Source organism: Nicotiana attenuata, unplaced genomic scaffold (assembly GCF_001879085.1).
Source record: "Nicotiana attenuata strain UT unplaced genomic scaffold, NIATTr2, whole genome shotgun sequence".
Taxonomy (NCBI): Eukaryota; Viridiplantae; Streptophyta; class Magnoliopsida; order Solanales; family Solanaceae; genus Nicotiana; species Nicotiana attenuata.
In genome coordinates this window covers 43,875-62,673 of record NW_017672093.1, presented here as the reverse complement: position 1 = coordinate 62,673, position 18,799 = coordinate 43,875, and the positions used below count along the sequence as shown (strand labels likewise).

Below are 18,799 nucleotides of genomic sequence, written 5' to 3'. Positions count from 1 at the left end.
TATAGAGTTACATCGTTAACTATGAAAGTCGTAAAGTAATAAATAAAATACGTCATCCGCTCAATTTAGATGAGGTAGTTTGATTCGGCACGGAATTAAGATTTTTTTTTGTGACTTATGATAGTTTTAGGAGTAAAAGCTTTGTGGGGCGCCCATGATATTTGTGTGGTTATAAAAGCTTCTCATTAAAGTTAAGATGGGTAAAATGAAGAGTTGAAAGTTGAATTATTTCCAAATTTAAAAATATGTCATTTATTTTGGAACATATTAAAAAAGAAAATACCTCATGTAATTTGAGACGGAGGGAGTAACTATTTCTTCAGAAATTGTTTATTTGTTTCTGGAAAAAAAAAAACCCATATCTTTTTGCACACTGTGGTTCGAATATTGAAAAGAAAAATGCATGATGGTGGGTAAAAAAGTAAAAAATAAAAGGCGATCAGTTGTATTTTACTTGTCGAAATCTAAATGCATGTGATTAAATGCGACATACGAGTGTGATTTTCTACAACAACTTTTTTGCTTTTCCATGTAGTGGTGGTGCGAAAGTGAGAAGGATATATGTAAAAGAATAGCCCGTGTTTCACGAATTTGTAATTATTTCTAATGATGCGTCTATTAATCCAATTTTGACCCATGACAGAAGATAGTGGACTAGTCAGTCATACTTGGCTAATGATGGACATTTTAGCAATTATTGCTCAACCCCTCAACCAAATGAATCTGCACAATGTTGTGTTTGCATATAAATTTTTAATGATTAAATATAATTAATTAATAAGTATACATTCTTACTTTATTAAATCACTTAAAAATATAATAATCTAACATGATTTGATGTAAACACCCCAATAAACTTTTGAACTATCTCGAAACACACACAAGAAGAAGAAGAAGCTACTACGCGTTTGGACTTTGGTATGGCATGCCTCATCCCCATAAGGAACAGGATGGTGTTGTGATGAATAATGGATTATTCTTTTTTCCCTTTCAATCTAAGAAGGTTGACGTTAGTCGTTAGTATACCATTCTTTTTCGTGAGAAAAGTCTACACAATAGATGTCACAAAACAAATTTACCTTAGTACACCATAGTGCCACAGCAAATCTACTCTTATGCAAATTAAGGACGAATGATGGTCCGTTTAATTTAAACTTTGTTGTTGCTAGTAGATTGAAATTTGAAACTATCTTTCATCAGTATGGTCATCAGATTGCCCTCTATCAGGAATTAGTAGGATTGCGTAATATTAAATGCTCTTGATATATTCATATTTCATCAAGGCCTTCTAAAATTGTTTACATGTAAGGCCATCTGGAATGTTTCCGCAAATTACTGAGCTCAACCTTGACTAGTTGGCATTTCAAAATAGAGCCACCATGATACAACAACAACAAACCTAGAATAATCCCACAACGGAGGAGGATGGTGTGTGTGAAGGCAAAGAGATTATTTCCGATAGACGCTCGGTTCAAAACTACGATAATAATTGGAAAAAAAAAGAACAACAAAAGATAGGAAACTGAACGTTCAATAATTTCTGAACAAAGAAGTTCTGATAATCACTCCATAATATCAACAAGGCTATCACATTACAATCAAAATGGTGAACTATAAGTCGTCCAAACCAGTACCTTAAACCCTAGTATCAAAAATCCCTAGCCCCCATTTCCAAAGCAAAACACATCAATACCCAAAAAGAGATAAAAATCAAACCTCATCTTCATGAAGGAGCATATTGGGAATACCTTTAGTGACAGGAAATTTGCGGCCAGTCTCGGGACAAACCAAGGCACCCTCTTCAAGATGAAGCTCAAGAAGGGCATGGTGGAACTTATGAAGAAAATCATCAGACTCGAGCATAGCCGCATCAGCATTTTCAGGCAGCTCGGCATAGCCCATGGTTCTAGAAGCTTCCGCCAATGCCTTCCATTCAACCTTATAAAACATGTTCTTGAGGAAGTCGATGTTGAAATCGACCTCCTGCTGTACCACTTTCTCAACTTCAATCTTTAGCGGGAATCCATTTGCGACTCCCTTGATGTTGGATGAAAGCATATTGTGAGTTAATAGCCTCATCTGCATATGAATTTCATAAATTAAAAGTAAATTTGCGAAAATTCCCAATCGAAAAATATTTAACCATTTAACTTTCAATATATGAAGAGAATGCCGCAGGCAAGCCAGGAAATTGAAGCAAAAGTTAAATTAGTATTACTTGGAAGTAGGAACGATATTAGGAGTGGGTGTTCGGTACTTCGGTATGGTATTTAAGAATTATGTCGGAATTTCGGTATCTGGTATATCAATTGTACATACCAAATACCGTACCAAAGTAGTTCCGTATGGTTTGGTATTTCTTGTTTGGTTCCGGTAGCCAACCAAACTAAGCTCAACTAATTTTAGCATTAGTATAAAACGTTAACATAGCTGGCCAAAACAGTTTTCATACTTTTACTAAAAAAAATTTCAACATCAAACCTTGAAATAGGAAAGCACTGTTATGGAATTATAGACCACGGATCTTTAGCCTCAACTACGCCTTGTAGTCCTTGTATTTTTCAAAAAGCAATTGTGATTAGAGTTAGAGTTCAGTGAAATGATATGTTCTGACATAAATTTTGATATAGTACAATTACAAGTTAAAGCGGAGGAGAAAAAGAGTCCCAAAAATAGCGACGCAAACTGGCAAAGAATGAAGAATTCCCCGACAAACCACCACCTAATTACAATTTAGAAGCTAATTGAATATGAATCTAGTAGGGTATTAGAAACAGGTAAACACGATCAAAGAGTAAAGACCAACTTGGAAACAAGGCAGCGACCTCCAAAAAGGGAAGGATTCTCTTCTTTTCTTAAACTTCTTAGTATTTAGGAGCCAGATTGCACCATTGAAAAGTAGTATTGATATATATAGTGTTAAAAGTTCACAGAGAGCAGCCATCCCTTATTGTCTGGCCTATTTAAACCAAAACATAGAGTACCCTACTATTTACCTATCATTTGAAAGACTTATTTATTCCCATGGGAAATGCATGTTAACAGGTATAGTAAGTTAAGCTACTTCTCCTCAAAATTGTTATGAATTGCTTAACTATGATAGACTAGCCAATAGTCGCTAACAAAATAATCTCCTGCTTACAAGAATCTTTCTATATACAATGTCAAACTAGATATTAAACTACAACACAGAACTATGTATATTAGTGGAAGTTCACTTCTGTAGATTTTGGCACAAAATGAACCTATTCTACCTCAGTACCTAATACATCAGGTAAACAAACATACCAACCAAAGTTTATAAACATAATGCTTAAAAATTCAATGCAACGATGAAATAATAACACAAATTCTATGACAAATTTTAAGTACATTAGGCTCATAGTTAAACTTGATTGGATGAAATCACAGAAAAGACGAAGCAACAATATTACATTTGGAACACTTCTCTTAGAGGCGTTTGGTTCTGCTCCAAAAATTGAGAGAAAGAATCCAATAGCGATAAGATTACGTGAAGTCATAAACACACGAAAAGAAGATGAACACTGCCCTAATTTTGAGATTTAGGGCAGAAATAATTCGAAAATAGAGAGAAAAAAACTCACCGAGATAAAGTTGCCTGGAGGTCACCGATGGCCGCTTAGAACATCGGCGGGAGCGCTGCGTAGAGAGTTCGCCGCGTAAAATCTGGAGGGAGTTAGCGCTTCCCAGTGGGGGAGGAAAAGCGTAAACAGGGAGAAAGGTGTTAGTAGGGTTTTGCTCTTTTCCCCAATTCCTTTGCCCCGACTTCTAATTACAAGCTAATGTTAAAAAAGAAAAAAAAAAATTACTATTGATAATTTAATTACCTTATGCCGCTTACTATTGCCAACTCCAACATCAAAGGTGTGGGTTTTTCTACTTTGATTTTTAAATCCAATTCTAATTAATTTATTTTATCATCATTCTTTATTATTATTTTTTCTATTACAGCTTGTTTGGATGGTTGTTACCTATCGTATCATATCGTATTGTTACTTTAAATATAATATTTGTTTTGATTGTTACTTAAATTTTATTATATCGTATCGTTAAATCCGTCGTTACGTAATGATGAAATGTGCCACTTTATGTAACGACCGATTTGGTGTGGTCGTGCCGTTTCCTTGTGTTTTTCTCTCAATCCCACCCTTCATTATTATTAAATAATTTTATTTTATCATTTACCCTACCTTTTTATATACCGTATCATAATTTTTCTTTATAATATTGCAAGTTTATTCATCATATCACAGGTGCGTGATACCATGAAACGACGCCAAAACGACACAATCCATCCAAACATTGTTCATCAAACGATACAGTACAATCCAATACAGTACGATACGATACATTATAAAACGATACGTAACAACCATCCAAACAAGCTGTTAATATCATCGTTCTTTATTTTTTGCCTAATAATAGTTAATCTTTTTCTTCAAGTTTTTGCTCTTGTTTTCAAGCGAGTGTACTTAATATTTTGTTTATTATTTTATTATTATTATGATCTAATTATGAATGAAGTGTACTTATTATTATTTTTAATATTATCAACGCGTTCCCCTAATTTGATAGAATTTGCGTGAATATAATTGTTTAATTTATATATAAGAGATAATTGGTGATAAATTAGTAGAAATGGGTTTTCATAAATTATTTTTATGCGTAATTTTTTTTTATAAATTTAATATTTAAAACACTTGAGGGTATTTTAACAAACTTATCAGTTATAATACAATAGATACAGTCAAACCAAACAGCAAAATGTTATTTAACAACATCAAACAATACAATCTATCCAAATATTATATTAATAAAACATACAATACAATATAATACAATATAACACGATAGGTAACAATGATCCAAACAAAGTGTAAAAATCAGAAAATATTTTTGATGAATATACAGTCTCATCTTTTTGACGCTTCTATCTTTGCATATTTTCGCTCTGGATACAAGAATCTTTTGCTTCTAAGAAGATGCTGAACAATGACATAGAGATAAATCGATTACGAAGCCATTTCTAGCAAGACAGGCAGATCAAACAGGATTGATAAAATGGAGAACTCATGGCGTATTTTGTTCAGCACGAATGTTTCCTCATTTCTTGAACCTAGCCAGTTGGTTTTGTAAGTCTATAAATAAATAAATAAAATAGATGCAGAGACAGAGACAAAGAGATGGAAAAAAGCAGTAGAAAAATCGAAATTCACCAATCATTCTAAGTTTAGGTTTAACATATCTTGGACTCACTAAGCATAAAATAAAATCCAGCTACAAAATTCTCATCAAACACTATATGCTTTAAGCTTATAAGTCAAATATAAATTTGATCCCCCAAAGTAGAAGAAGAGAGAGCAGAGCTATGGCAATCTCTCATTTAGCAGCAGAGTCCACTAGAGATCAGCTAACAGGCTGCTGGTGATTCCCGTATCCATTAGAGGATGCTCCGTAAGCTGCTCCAGTAGCATACATGCCAGAATCCTGATTTTGCGATGCACCATATCCATATCCTCCATAATTTTGCCTTCCATTATAACCCCCATTCCATTGACTACCAGAATCAGTTCTCGTCTGCAAAAGTAGAGAACAAATAAATGGGTTGTAGAAGACATTGTACCACAAGGACAAATAAAGGTGAAAGCTTTTGTAGAAAATTAGAGATCATTCAGTGAATGAGGTTGACTATTGGAAAGGTTGCATTGTCGGACATTTGGTCATTTTGGAAAAGGGTCGAATTTTAAAAGGTCACAGACTGATCAGATCACCTGCCTTGTCATTTAACTGTTCTATTGGGAAAGCAGGCTGATTTCTCTTCACTTTTTTAAAAAATTCTTTTTTGATCAAGACTTGATATTTTCCATTAAGAATATTCCTGTGGGAAATACCTGCTTGTTTGCTGGACTTCGCCCCCAGGAAAGACGAACTGCCTGCTTGCCAATTATTGCTCCACTTAATTTCTGTATCGCTTCCTGTGCAGAGCTCCTACGGAACATAAATACCCAGAAGGTAGTCAAGCATGCTGCCTTGTTTTTAATTATTACAAGAAAGATCAATTTCACTAATTGCACCAACAAGGTACAGGTATGTACAGCAAAAAGATCTTTTAATCCGTTAAACATGTAGGAATTGGAAAAGTCAGCAAAAAATATTTACATCTTGATTGTGCTGCAAGTTGCACAAAGAATATATAATATTCTGCATGCTACATTTTAAGGCTTCAAGTGTAAGACTACTCTATTTTATAAATTAGCAATAACCTAAAAACTTCGTGTCTTTTCCCAGTTTAACTGCCTGGGTTTACTACGGTATTCTGGCAGTATGTTCAGTTTTATCTGTTCATAAGATTTGGTTTTTACTAACAATTGTATTCCCTTTCAAGCAAGTTACACGGGACACTTGGGGCAGTTCAAAATTCATGTCCTAACCAAAAAAAGGAAAGAGATCTCATATTCAGAAAAGTTCTTCTTCTACTTACATACAATTTTCTACTGTCACTCGGAATCCAAAAGGAAATTTACCATCTAGCAGTGAACCTTGTGGCCCGACGGATAAAGTGAGAGCCCCAATAACTTTTTCGTATTGCTAAGAAATTAAAGGCCAGTTGCTAATAGTCTATTGTTGCTCGCACACTAAAGTTAGCAACAGAAGATGGTGGTGATGAGATTTGCTGTGTTAAAGTTACTTTGAAAGAAAGAACTTAATAGAATCTTGCAGAAGGAGCTTAGTCAGATAGAATAAAGGAAAGAAATATATGTGCAAACATAAGATATAAAGAACAAAAATGAAGCTGAGTTGATAACTGTCAACAGCAAGGAAGAACCAATGCAGTATTGGATGGTTGCGGAAAAAAGAAACAAAAAAAGGGTAGATAAAGCAACCAGCTTTACAAATAATAAGTTGGCAGAATGTAAGGTTAAACGATGGACCAATAGGAAACAGAGTCTAACTTCACAATCTTATCAAATATAAAAAAATGAGACTCATATTCCGTCAAAAACAGCAATTGCACACAATTTACACAACATTTTATCCTCAGATCGTATTTGTGTTCAGTCCTAAGCAACTTTTCAAAAATCAAAAACCAAACCACTCATCTTTTTAACTCAATATCTAGGATTAGTCCTCCTACTTGTTGCAATTACCTTTTCTTGTCCACTCGTTCTCTAGCCGAAGGTCTATTGGAAACAGCCTCTCTGCCCTTCCAGGGGTAGGGGTAAGGCTGCGTACATCTTACCCTCCCCAGACCCCACTTGTGGAAACTACTGGATTTGTTGTTGTTGTTGATGTATCTAGGATTAATCCATTTATTTAAATGGTACACTATCAAATGACATTAAATGCTGAAAAATACTGAATTTATCTACCAATCAGTCTCCATGCCTCAATACTCGTAACATCAGTTCTCTCACTCTCAATGTCTCAAACAATGATACACTAATAAAAAGTTCACAGGCTACTTAACTACGTTGATTTTCATGTCAAGCAATATAGCTACTTACCTGTCAGAAAATTGTACAAAACCACATCCTTTTCCAGCGGGTATTTTCACAGAGACCACTTCTCCAAACTGATTAAAGGATTGCCTAAGTTCCTCATCAGTGACTTCAGAATCAAGTCCTCCAACAAAAATCTACCACAAATAAAAGTTAGAACAAACAACTATTTTCTATAAGTATTAGTTGATTAAAGAGTTAATTAACTAACATATGACCAACTTCCACAAGAAAAAGGAGCACTTACTGTAGTGTTTGATGAATCACCATCGGACTGGGATCCATGGGTTGCAGCACCATTTGATGCATATCCACCAGATAATATCACAGCTGAACAATTAGAGTAAGAAGTTCCAGCTTCAATATAAAAGTTAAACATGACATTTAAAATATGACGCAAACATGAAACTGTTAGCACATAGGTAAGAAATAACTGGTCACAATAAACTACAAGAAGAAAATCAAGCTCAATAAATCTAGAAAAATTTGGTGCATCCAGGCTTTCTCAATGTTTCGACCATCAATGTGTGCATGTTTTGCTACCAATAACTTGTTCAGCCAGGTTAAAAAAAATTTACTGCCCTGCTCTAAACAACATATCATACTATGTTTTTCAAGCAACAATTCGTAGTTTTTTCGGTTTTTTGGAAAAGATAAAATTCGAACATTTAAGAAGTAAAAAAGATTCCACAAGATGCAAAAAATGTTAAAGTATCTTTAAATCGCTTTGGTGAAAAATATGTATTTGAATCTTGAAAGCAGAAGTCATTTAATATGGATGACAAGATTATAAACAGCATATATTGATGGTCATCTGATGATTGTATACTTAGTTTACCAAATGGCTTGCCGGGGAACGATATCACGTACCTTGGGAAGAATATTGTTGCTGCGCTGATGGTTTCTTTGGGGTAGCAACACCAATACGCATGGCCCTGCTGGAACAATATACACCATTCATTTCAGTCATGGCCCGAGACCTCTCGCTTTCATCACCAAACCTTACAAAGCCATAGCCTTTTGAGTGGCCTGTGTTTGCATCTACTACTACTTTTGCACCTTTAAGAGATGGAAATCTACTAGCGAATGTGTCACGCAACATTGTGTCAGTAACATCAGAAGCCAAATCTCCTACAAAAATCGAGAAATCAGAACCAGTTTCTGCACGCTTTTCACCAGTGCTAAAGCCTGCCCAGTTTAAACGGAAGGGTTGCTCTGCGTTAGGCATCATAGTGCCATTGTAGCTCTGTAGCACTTTCTCCGCTGCTGCGTGAGTATTGAACTCAACAAATCCATAACGCTCTGATTGACCAGTCTGCTTGTTTCGAATAATTTTCACAGAAATAACCTGCATGATATATGACACATAGTCAGGTACTATTACAGAGTGCAACGCTTAAATTGCAAACTAATAATCAACTATTGTACTCTATATGTGCAGTGAAGTGATGTATAAGCTTGAACAAAATATGCTTGAGATAATTTTATTTCAACCACAAAATAAAAGGTTCCCACAAGATTACAGTCATAGAAAAGGCTAAGGAATTCTGGAAAAGGAAAGCAAAACTTGCTAGAATTCTTTAAATGCAGTTGGTCCAATTTCAGGTCCATCACTAATCACTGTTTTGAGAAAGGAAAAGCTTTTTGACATCCTCATTTACTCACATTCTCTAGTGTTTTACCATTGAACAAGCTAAGATCAAAGCTTCTTGCTTCAAGTTTAGTAGCTATAGCAATATCACCAACCTCTGCCACAAATAATCCTAAAACAAGAACTACTACAACTAATACATCAGCTGAGATATTCTCGAAAATTCAAAAACTAAGACATTTTCTCTTCACCGCTTCTCATTCTCTTTCTTCTTTCCTTCTCTTCTTCACTCCTTTCTCTTTCTATTTTCCCAGAGCCTCATCCCTCCTTGCCATCACGTACCTCCTAGACTTCTTCTTTAAAACATTTTGGCCTTCTTATTCTTCTAAGTTCCCTCCAACAATATACCATACACTACCACCTGAAACAGCTTCCTCTTTCTTTCTGTTTCATTCTTCGCCTTCTTGCTTCTCCTAGAGACTTGCCATTTTGGGCTTCTTATTCTTCTAGCTGTTTTCCGGTAATGAGAATTCTCACAAAGCTAACAATACTTATGTCTCAATCTAGTTAAATTTATCATTTCTACTGACTCAAAACCCAACTTTGAACCCAAGGTGAATTTCTACGACAAACTGGATACCGAGTTAACTACTTGATAATGTCCTTTTAGAATGTAATAGTCAGAAGTTAAGTCACGGAAACTGCATTTTTTCTTTTTATATTCAAATGCATTTAGAATCCTTCTTAGAAACCAACATTTTTGTGTGGGAGATATTTTTAGCTTAACAAACTAGACTACAATATTTGACTCGGAATTCTCCACACTTTCAAAAGGAAAAGTACCCTAAGAAAAATAGAGGTGACACGATCCGAAGGATTCTTCTTTGAATCTCAGACTGCTGCATTGACTCGGATCTCAGTGAAGGTCAAATCTCGTTCGCAAATAATAGCAGGTTAAATATGGCGAGCTTCTTCACCTTAACCATGAAACAAGATTTGGCGCTTCCCATTACATTTAATTGACTAAAGATAATAAAGAAATTAATCACGAAAATCAACTACTCCAAACAGCTAACAAAGTAGAAACTGATATTTGACCCGGAATCTTCCCTTTTAGATGGCCAGAGGAGAAACCCCCTAATAAAAAGAGAGACGACACAAGATCCCAAAAATTCTACTTTGAATCTCAGACCGCTGTATTGACTGGGATCTCAGTAAGGTGAAATTATGTTCCCAACTAATAGCAAGTTAAATAGGGTGAATGAGTTCTTCTTAAGTACTCACGTGATTTAATTACTTAAATAGCAAGAATCTTAACTATGATACACGATTTGGCACTTCACATTACTTATAAATGACTACAATCGTTAAAGCAATTAAATCACGTAAATCAACTGGTACAAACAGCTGAACAGACATTTAACGAGAATAAAGACAAGTCCGGTATTGCTACGAAACTAAATTGAAAGAGATGAGCAGAAAAGAAAAAAAAGCGAACCTCGCCAGCCTGAGAAAAGCAAGAATGAAGATAACTTTCATCCATCCACTGCTGAAGATCGCCAATCCAGATCGTTTTATTATCTTCAGATGAGCTCTGAATCTGAGCAGGAGACTGCTGCATCTTCTGCTGCTGTTGATGTTGCTGATAGTAAGGCATGTATTGCTGACCATACATCATCTGTTGCTGCATCGCCATTGCTGCTGCTGGATACTGCATCGCCATCCATTGCTGCTGATACTGCTGCATCGCCATCCACTGCTGTTGTTGTTGTTGCTGCTGTTGTTGCTGCTGCTGTTGCTGTTGCTGATTCATATCTCCTCCGTTCATTTTCCCACCAATTTCACTTATCAATTTTACCACTTCTTCCTCTCTCTCTCTCTCTCTCTCTCTGTTTCTCTCTCTAGTTGCTTCGCGCTTTTTGCAAGGAAGTTTTAGAGAGAGAGAGAATGAATAATGGGTATCTGGGTCACGAGAGAGAGGAAGAAGAAAAGAGGGACACTAGAACAGAGTCGGCTTACTATATAACGAAAAGAGATACTATGGAGATCTAGGGTCTCACTCTCGTGCGTAACGACGTTCAATTTTAACCATCCGATTCAGATGCGAGGGTTTGAGGGCGGCCGTTGATGATTAAGTTTAGAGACAAGTTGGTTGTGGGACCAACTGATACGCGGTGGCAAACGTGGGTCCCTTTCTTGTCGTAGCTTTTCTTTGAAGTCAAACATTTATCGGCGGTTCGTGAAGGCAACCGTCCATTTCGTACATGATATTTTGAGCTAACGTTAAAATGTTGACAGGAGAAATTTAATCAAACTTATTGTGTACTATTAGCTACGTAATTCAATCAATACATTAAATTTGTTTTCGGAAGCGCTGTTATTATTCCCTCCGGTCCAAATTAAGTGCTTTTTTTTTGGATGTTTTTACACAAATTAAGAAATTCACCTTTTAGTATTAATTAGCAATAGAATTGACCATATTAACATTTACTATCTCACATAAACACTCCTAACATATATTCCAACATCATTTACTTCAAGGACAATGTAGGAAAAAAATAATTAATTCATTCTTGAAATCTGAAAAAATCACTTATTTTGGACCTAAAGAAAAAGACCAAAAAAATCACTTATTTTGGACCGGAGGGATTACTTAACTACAGTTAATTAACACTTGTTTTCACTTCAATTTATTAGTACTATTCGGTGAAAACATGGATCCAGACAGTTTTTACCGTTGAGTGGTTGTTTGTATTCATGGCCAGCATGTCGTCGCGCATAAGCACATGCTGGTCATCTGTCCATGTTGACGTGTGAAGATGTCGCTAGATTTTACAACTCCGTTCCGTTGCTTTCACGGTGTGTCTTGGTCTCAAAACGGAGTTACAGAATAAATCACTTGTTGAAAAACTTCTACTAATACTCGATCAATTATAGTACTAGATCTTCTGAATTATTATTGCAAAACTTGGAAATATGAACTTGTCGATTTTTTGTCCTCGAAAACAACTGGACAGTCGAAGGCATCATCTGATTGGTGAACATTGGATCTAATGTGGGGTTCACATTTTCTTCTCAAAATTTTTTAAAAAAATAATATATATATAATATATATAATATATATATATATATATATATATATATATATATATATATTCGTCAAAAGATAAGGTAACATTTTAGCAACTTATTGGCATTCTTACATATATATATATTCGTCAAAAGATATGGTAACATTTTAGCAACTTATTGGCATTCTGATTGTATGTAGTAAGAAAATTGTCTTTCTAAAATCATATAATCCTTTATGGTTGGTACAAAGAATAATTATACGATCGTTGGTTCCTTATTTCAGTTTAAAGCTTATGAGACTCGTATATTTCATTTATGAAGATAAATAAACCTTAGGAAACCAAAGGAGATGATTCATTTAATTGTCTTGTTTAAAAGGGAAAAAAATGCAACAACCCAACTAATTAAATTAAGCTTGAGACTTTTAATTAATAAACACCTCTTCAAAAGCCTACTTGAGTGCTAAGGGGTAAATGATGGGGGTAATTGATCATGTTTAACCCATGCTATAATCATGAGTAGAGTTAACAACACTACATTTGTACTAATATATGCACTTCTTAGGCCAAACTATATATATTCTTGAAAAAAGTAAAAGAATAATATGTGCAAAGTAAATCACATTCACTTAAAATTCAAGTACGCACAATTCTGAATTCGCCTCAACTTTTAATATGAGGTGATTTTTCTTTTTTGAGATTTAACCTAATTGGTAATCTCAATTTTACTCATTCTTTACATGGTGGCCAATATAATTCGGTTATGAGCAGTAGGAGTAATGGTATTCACAGCTTGATTTCGAAATCGTAATGGACTATGACACATGTGTGATTTACCTACAGTGGAAGATGCAATGCCACATTGAATTAATATCATATTTCCAAAATGATGGGAGAAGAAAAGGTTCAAGATCAAAATTGCTAATTTCATTAAAACCTCCTTCCTCTTGAGCCGAGGGTATTTCCGAAACAACCTATCTACATCCCATAAGGTAAGGTCTGCGTACACATTACCTTCCCCAGACCCCACTTGTGGGATTCCACTGGGTTGTTGTTGTTATCGGCTTAGAAAACCTATTTAACATGAAGAGTCAAATACATACCCAAAATTGATTACCTGAAACGAGGGGAACTCGAGGACAGCCTGCTGAAACCAAAATCTTAACCAGAAGTTCCCCTTTTAGCTTCTGCTTACACATAAATAATGAAAGAATAAAGTTAAACAACACAAGCTACATATACACTAGCACTGCACATTTATATTTTGTAATCTGCGTGTAGGAAACTTTCATAAGATGTTCCCTTGAGTGTCTTTTCAACATCGCTCCAATTTTCAACTTGTGAAGACAATGGCCCCTTATGTATCTTCACTTGACGACTATGGAGGTCCATTCTTGGAACCTTCAGGAAATCTTGCACATCATTCAGTATCTGTGACAAAACGATAGGAAGTAAGCATATAAAACAAACTTCCTCACAAGAGAACCAAAATATCAGGGATATAGTAGAATATACAATTTCTTACAGTCCGATTTTTTATTATGTCCTCATAGAACAAGATTATGTGCCGAGTGCTCTTAAAGTACTCCAAAGCGCTAGCAGCCATATCCTGTACTTGTTTCAGGTTAGCGATCAACGTGGTTGTGTTTATTGTAGGCTTGTAACTTGCAAGTATCTCAGCCTGCAAAACATGATTGCTTAAGACAGCATGAAGACATAAGCATGTGTTTCTAAATCATACAGATTTATCAGACTGACCTCCACAGGAGAATGCACATGAGACTTATGGGTTCCGTTTAACAGCTTAGCATTCTGATCATAGGAATTTGCTAGTATCGAAACCATTCTGCGCAAAAGATTTCTTCTGAAGAGAAAAATTGCAGAAACTCCTCTCCTTTTGAAGTACTCAACAATTTCCTCATGATGCTGCAATAGACCCTGTAATAACATAGAAATGCCCATGCAGTCCATCATGATCCATAACCATGACATGAGGAACCAAGCCACCAAAGAGTAAGGTAATTTCAGAGTTTACATGATCTAGTTCTTCACAAGGTAATGTATCGTGTAGACCAATTTTTACATGATTTAGTTATCATAAGGTGATGTATCATACAAACCAATTTTCGCAAATATTTTCTACCTAGTTTCCGTTGTACATGGGCGGATCATGGTGACATTGGATATGGCTTCCCGCAAAATACTACTCCTATATGTATCTACGAGATCAAGTATGAAATTCTGTTTATCACTTTAAATTGAGTATCTGTTTCCCTCCCTTTCTAGATAGGATTGGAAATTTGTATCTTACATATCCATAGGATTGAGTCCCTTTCTAGCCAAGTAATTTTGGATTTTAATACATCTTTACTTTTCAAACGAAACAGGTTGGGTTTGTGTGTGGGGTGTGTGTGTGTGTGTGGGGGGGGCAAGCATGTTGTATCTGGGAACTTTTCGTATTTTTCTACTAAAATACACATCACATACTTTTTTCCCTGAAATCACAATGCTTGTAGTACTTCGAGGATTGGTATTTTCGCATGGTACAAAATATCAGCATCAAATATTCAGAGGATTGGTATTTTCGCATGGTACAAAATATCAGCATCAAATATTCAATATGATTCCACATGATCTAGTTTCGTTTGAGCAAAGGATTTCGAGTCCCTATCTACTCATTATTCCGGTACTAGTGTTCCATCTACTATATACCATATTAAAGCGGCAGACAAGTGATAAGAAACCATCTTAACTTAACTAATTATGCAAGTCCAGAATTGCAACGTGATAACTACATATTCAAACACATACATACAGTTTGGTGAATGAGAGAACGAGTATAAGTAAAAGACCTCGACCCAAGTTCTGAAAACAAAGCTAGCATGTTTCACATATGAACCAACATATGAAGAAGAAGAAAAGAAACGCTTCAAGACGAGCTAACGCAGCTAGGTACTGAATACTCCATTGTGAAATTCCACCAACAATCTTCCCCTTTTTAGTTCCTTAATCAAAATTATGTGTTTATCACTACCAAATGACAGCTTGATGAGAAGACCAAATTTGGATGATAGACAGACAAGCCAACTTCACATTTGAAAAATCAAGCAGCAACCTCGTATATCCACAATATAAATCACTAACGACTAGCACACAATGTTGATAAAATGAATCAAGTTTACAGAAGATTTTCTATAAATTATACTTACGTTTGCTACATAGTTTATGTTCTCGTGATCACATATTTAGGAACAGACATGACAAATAGAAATTTAAAAATGGCACCCACCTGATTAAGCATCCACTTCAGTCCAACTGCAGCTGTGCATTCATTCTTGGAAGCGCTGGTCAAAAACTCTAGGTTATAGAGTTTGTCCAATGTTTCCAAAATCGTCGATGCATTAACTTTCCGGGCTTTAGCAGAAAAAATCTCCCCATTAGAGCTTATATTCATATGGCTGTTCAACAATGTTTCAAACCATCCACTACCAGACCTCTGAGTGGACAAAATTGCGAAAAACCTTACAGGATTGCACGCACACTCAGCCCTGATACAGCAGGATTTAGTCAGTAATTTTATCCACAATGAGATACTAAACATACAAATAGTTTGTCAATATCTCACCTGCTAAAAGTTTTTGGCTTGGGGAAGTGCAGATAAGGTTTTTCTGAAGGTTCAATATTCGTCGCCTCACATGGCCTTTCAACCACATGAACACTGGTCACCGGTCCACTGGAACGCGAACCAATTTGTTTCAGACAAATTGAACATATATAAATCCCACATATCATTGCAAAAAATAAGACCACCATTCTCAGCAGCAATGGAGATTTCTTTGGTGGCTTTATGATGAAAGTATCCTGGAATTGAATCAGAAGTTAAAATGCTTGAGATTTTATATTTCGTGTTGCTACATCAAATTTTTCCTTCAGATTTCAACAAAACAAATTCGTCTCCGAAGTTATTCAAGCAAAACAAAAGACAAATGGAATCTAAGTAGGTTTTCATCAAATTGGAATGCAAGATACAAGCTAATCAAAATTTATTTTTCACACTCTACAGATGAGGAAAGATACAAGAAATAAGAAGTGAAAAGCTCAAATTTGAGGAAACATTTGCGATGAAGAAGAAACCCAGATCAACACAGCTCGAGTTGTCATAACAATACATACAGTTGTGTATATAGACAAAGGAAAAAACTTTTATGGAAAAAAAAGACTTTAAAAATAAAATTACACACTGTTGATATAAAAACAAAATGATATATAGAAGAAGCAAGAATGTTAAACAAAATAGGAAAAAGACATATTACCTTGGTGAAGAAACAGAAATTGTCAGCCATAGTTTAATGCTCAAAAAGGAAGATAAAGAAAAGGCATTTGAGGGATACCCAGATTCAAAAAAAAAATCCCCTTTTTCTTTCTAGCTTTATTCATCTTATTTCTCCACTCCTTCTTCTCAATACAAGCAGACACATTTATTCATGTATACAGTATATATATGTAGAAAAAGAGAGCTGGGGTAAGCTTTTTCTCGTGAACAACACTATAATGAGAGTGTTCTTTAATGAGTCTTTTGTTCAATTTTCACGCTCCTCCTTTTTGCTTTCTTTTTTCTCTTTTTTTGAGCTTTTCTTCTGATTTACACCTCTTCTTCCTCTTTGCAAATTTTGTGGAATCCCAAGTCAGGTACGATCCGAATCCGAATGAAAGGAAAAAAACAGAAAATCATATGACAACGGCGTCGTTTTAATCGGGCTTTGATTTCGTCAAGGAAATTCAGTGCCCGTTTGGACATAAAATTTTGATAGAAGATTTTCCTAAAAAAAATTCATTTTTTTTCGAAAATAGCATTTGTTCATAAAATTTCTAAATTTCATTTGAAGATGCATTTTGGAAATTTTCGAAAATTTAAAAAATTGCAAAAAGTTGTTTTCAAAATTTTCACTCAAATCACTTACAAAACTTAAAAAACAACCTAAACTGAAATTTATGTCCAAACACAACTCTAAATTTCAAATACCATTTTCACTTGAAAAAAATTTTCACAATTTTTAGAATTTTACAATTCTTATGTCCAAACGCCTACTTAATCATTTACTCGCAATTTCACCACTCTTCATCCTTAAAAAAATTACACGTTTTTTATTTATTACCGTTTAGTTTATCTACCGTAGCTCATGTATCCACATGAAAAAGGATTAACATACACCGTATTTTATTTGGTCCTAATTTCTACTTATTTTGAACTTTTTGACATTATTCTAGTATAAAATATTTGGAATTTCAATTTATTAAAGTAATTAAATTAGAATTTTAGTATAAACATTGAATGGGAATAAAATTTTACCTTAAAAAGGAGTGTTGATGTCTGAATACAAAAGGAAATATAACCTGACATTTTCATCGATATCACTTTATTATAAATCTTGATGGTGTGGACATGTTTTGATTGAAATTTGAAAAGAAAAATCAAGCAAAGTTTGATTTCAAACAGAAAGAAAAAAAATTGTGGCTCTTAAATTTTTCATTCACTTATGCCTTTGTCATGAGATAGAAATATGCTTAATATTCACAAACAAGCAACTAACATCGGTGAAAACAATAAGATCTGGACAAGAATAACAACCTAAACGTCTCCACTTTAGGAAAGGAAATTTGTAGTATAAGTTACTCCCTCCGGTCCACAATAAGTGATCAATTTGCTTTTGACACGTACATTAAAAAAATACTAAATTCTATATAAAAATATTTAATATGACTAAACTACCCTTAGTTAAATATTTAATGTGAGGAGTAAGACAACTTTTTAGGGATATATACATAAGAATAATTCTGTAAAAACAAATTGAATTTTTTCTTGATTATATAAATGGATACTTATTTTGGACCAAAATAAAAAAATAAATTGATCACTTATTATGGACCGGAGGGAATATTTACCAAAAAAATAATAGTATAAGTTTTCGACCAAACTCTTTATGATAAGCTATGGGAGTGTACTGACATTGGCATTTCTATCGAGTATTTCTGTGTATTGGGAGTTGGGACGCACATTCCGCTGATGCTCTCGGCCTCTAGTCCACTGCTTGACCCATGCTTTAGTGCGGTGTGTTCAATAAAAATTGGTAATAATTTTTTTTTTTTTACGAATTGAGAAAAAAGTACTGCAACATGAAAAAACTACATGTTGGATTAGAAGGCCCCAACACCAGTCAGCACCTAATTAACTGGGAAGTTGACCGTATTAGTAGTTCCTCCGATGTTTGCGAATAAAATTTTTTGGACAAATATCCTAGGAACTATTTTTTCTAGACTTGTTTTGGATTGTAATAGTAACAGCCTTAATACTTTGAATTGTAATAGTAACAGCCTTAATACTTTGAATTGTAATAGTAACAGCCTTAATACTTTGGCTCAATTTCCGAATTTAATAGGGGATCCTAACACCCCTCTCATGTATCTATTCTAACTGTTTAATTAAAAATAGAATCAATCATTTAAACTAGAAAAAATCACTCTAAACATGAGATACTAAATTCATCAACAATGGCAAACATATATCTATGACAAGAAATCAGCAAAATCTCACGAACTAATATATATATATATATATC

At 34.6% G+C, this 18,799-nt stretch overlaps 3 protein-coding genes across 5 annotated transcripts; all 3 read right to left on the bottom strand.

Annotated features, from left to right (window-relative positions):
• Positions 1-1,515: 1,515 nt before the first annotated feature.
• LOC109211768 (multifunctional methyltransferase subunit TRM112-like protein At1g22270) lies at positions 1,516-3,797 on the bottom strand. 2 transcript variants are annotated; one of them, XM_019375340.1, is made up of 3 exons: positions 3,606-3,797; positions 2,482-2,551; positions 1,516-2,079 (listed from the first exon to the last, which is right to left on the bottom strand). In XM_019375340.1, the coding sequence occupies exon 3, from the start codon at positions 2,077-2,079 to the stop codon at positions 1,711-1,713; it is 369 nt and encodes a 122-aa protein (XP_019230885.1). In that variant the 5' UTR covers positions 2,482-2,551; positions 3,606-3,797; the 3' UTR covers positions 1,516-1,710. The 2 variants fall into 2 exon arrangements, with proteins under 2 accessions (XP_019230885.1, XP_019230884.1); XM_019375339.1 differs by lacking the exon at positions 2,482-2,551.
• A 1,406-nt stretch (positions 3,798-5,203) lies between these two features.
• LOC109211766 (polyadenylate-binding protein RBP47) lies at positions 5,204-11,118 on the bottom strand. Its single transcript, XM_019375336.1, has 6 exons — positions 10,610-11,118; positions 8,391-8,868; positions 7,768-7,850; positions 7,527-7,657; positions 5,913-6,009; positions 5,204-5,598 (listed from the first exon to the last, which is right to left on the bottom strand). The coding sequence occupies exons 1-6, from the start codon at positions 10,937-10,939 to the stop codon at positions 5,428-5,430; spliced, it is 1,290 nt and encodes a 429-aa protein (XP_019230881.1). The 5' UTR covers positions 10,940-11,118; the 3' UTR covers positions 5,204-5,427.
• Positions 11,119-13,087: 1,969 nt separating this feature from the next.
• On the bottom strand, positions 13,088-16,881 carry LOC109211767 (nodulation protein H-like). Of its 2 annotated transcripts, none has more exons than XM_019375337.1 (6): positions 16,496-16,881; positions 15,808-16,043; positions 15,472-15,730; positions 13,941-14,120; positions 13,708-13,863; positions 13,088-13,613 (listed from the first exon to the last, which is right to left on the bottom strand). In XM_019375337.1, exons 1-6 carry the CDS (start codon positions 16,523-16,525, stop codon positions 13,440-13,442), a joined length of 1,035 nt encoding a protein of 344 aa, XP_019230882.1. In that variant the 5' UTR covers positions 16,526-16,881; the 3' UTR covers positions 13,088-13,439. The 2 variants fall into 2 exon arrangements, with proteins under 2 accessions (XP_019230882.1, XP_019230883.1); XM_019375338.1 differs by having other exon boundaries at positions 13,523-13,613; positions 13,698-13,863.
• Positions 16,882-18,799: the final 1,918 nt, after the last annotated feature.

Bases quoted from the DNA above. Each gene is read 5' to 3' on its own strand.
- LOC109211768 (XM_019375340.1), bottom strand. From the start codon at position 2,079: ATGAGGCTATTAACTCACAATATGCTTTCATCCAACATCAAGGGAGTC.
- LOC109211766 (XM_019375336.1), bottom strand. From the start codon at position 10,939: ATGAACGGAGGAGATATGAATCAGCAACAGCAACAGCAGCAGCAACAA. The intron at 7,851-8,390 runs GTACGTGATATC...CTAATTGTTCAG, and splicing joins GCAACAATATTCTTCCCAAG to CTGTGATATTATCTGGTGGA. The intron at 7,658-7,767 runs GTAAGTGCTCCT...TATTTGTGGTAG, and splicing joins GTGATTCATCAAACACTACA to ATTTTTGTTGGAGGACTTGA.
- LOC109211767 (XM_019375337.1), bottom strand. From the start codon at position 16,525: ATGGCTGACAATTTCTGTTTCTTCACCAAG. The intron at 15,731-15,807 runs GTGAGATATTGA...CTGCTGTATCAG, and splicing joins AAGCCAAAAACTTTTAGCAG to GGCTGAGTGTGCGTGCAATC. The intron at 13,864-13,940 runs GTCAGTCTGATA...CATGTTTTGCAG, and splicing joins ATGTGCATTCTCCTGTGGAG to GCTGAGATACTTGCAAGTTA.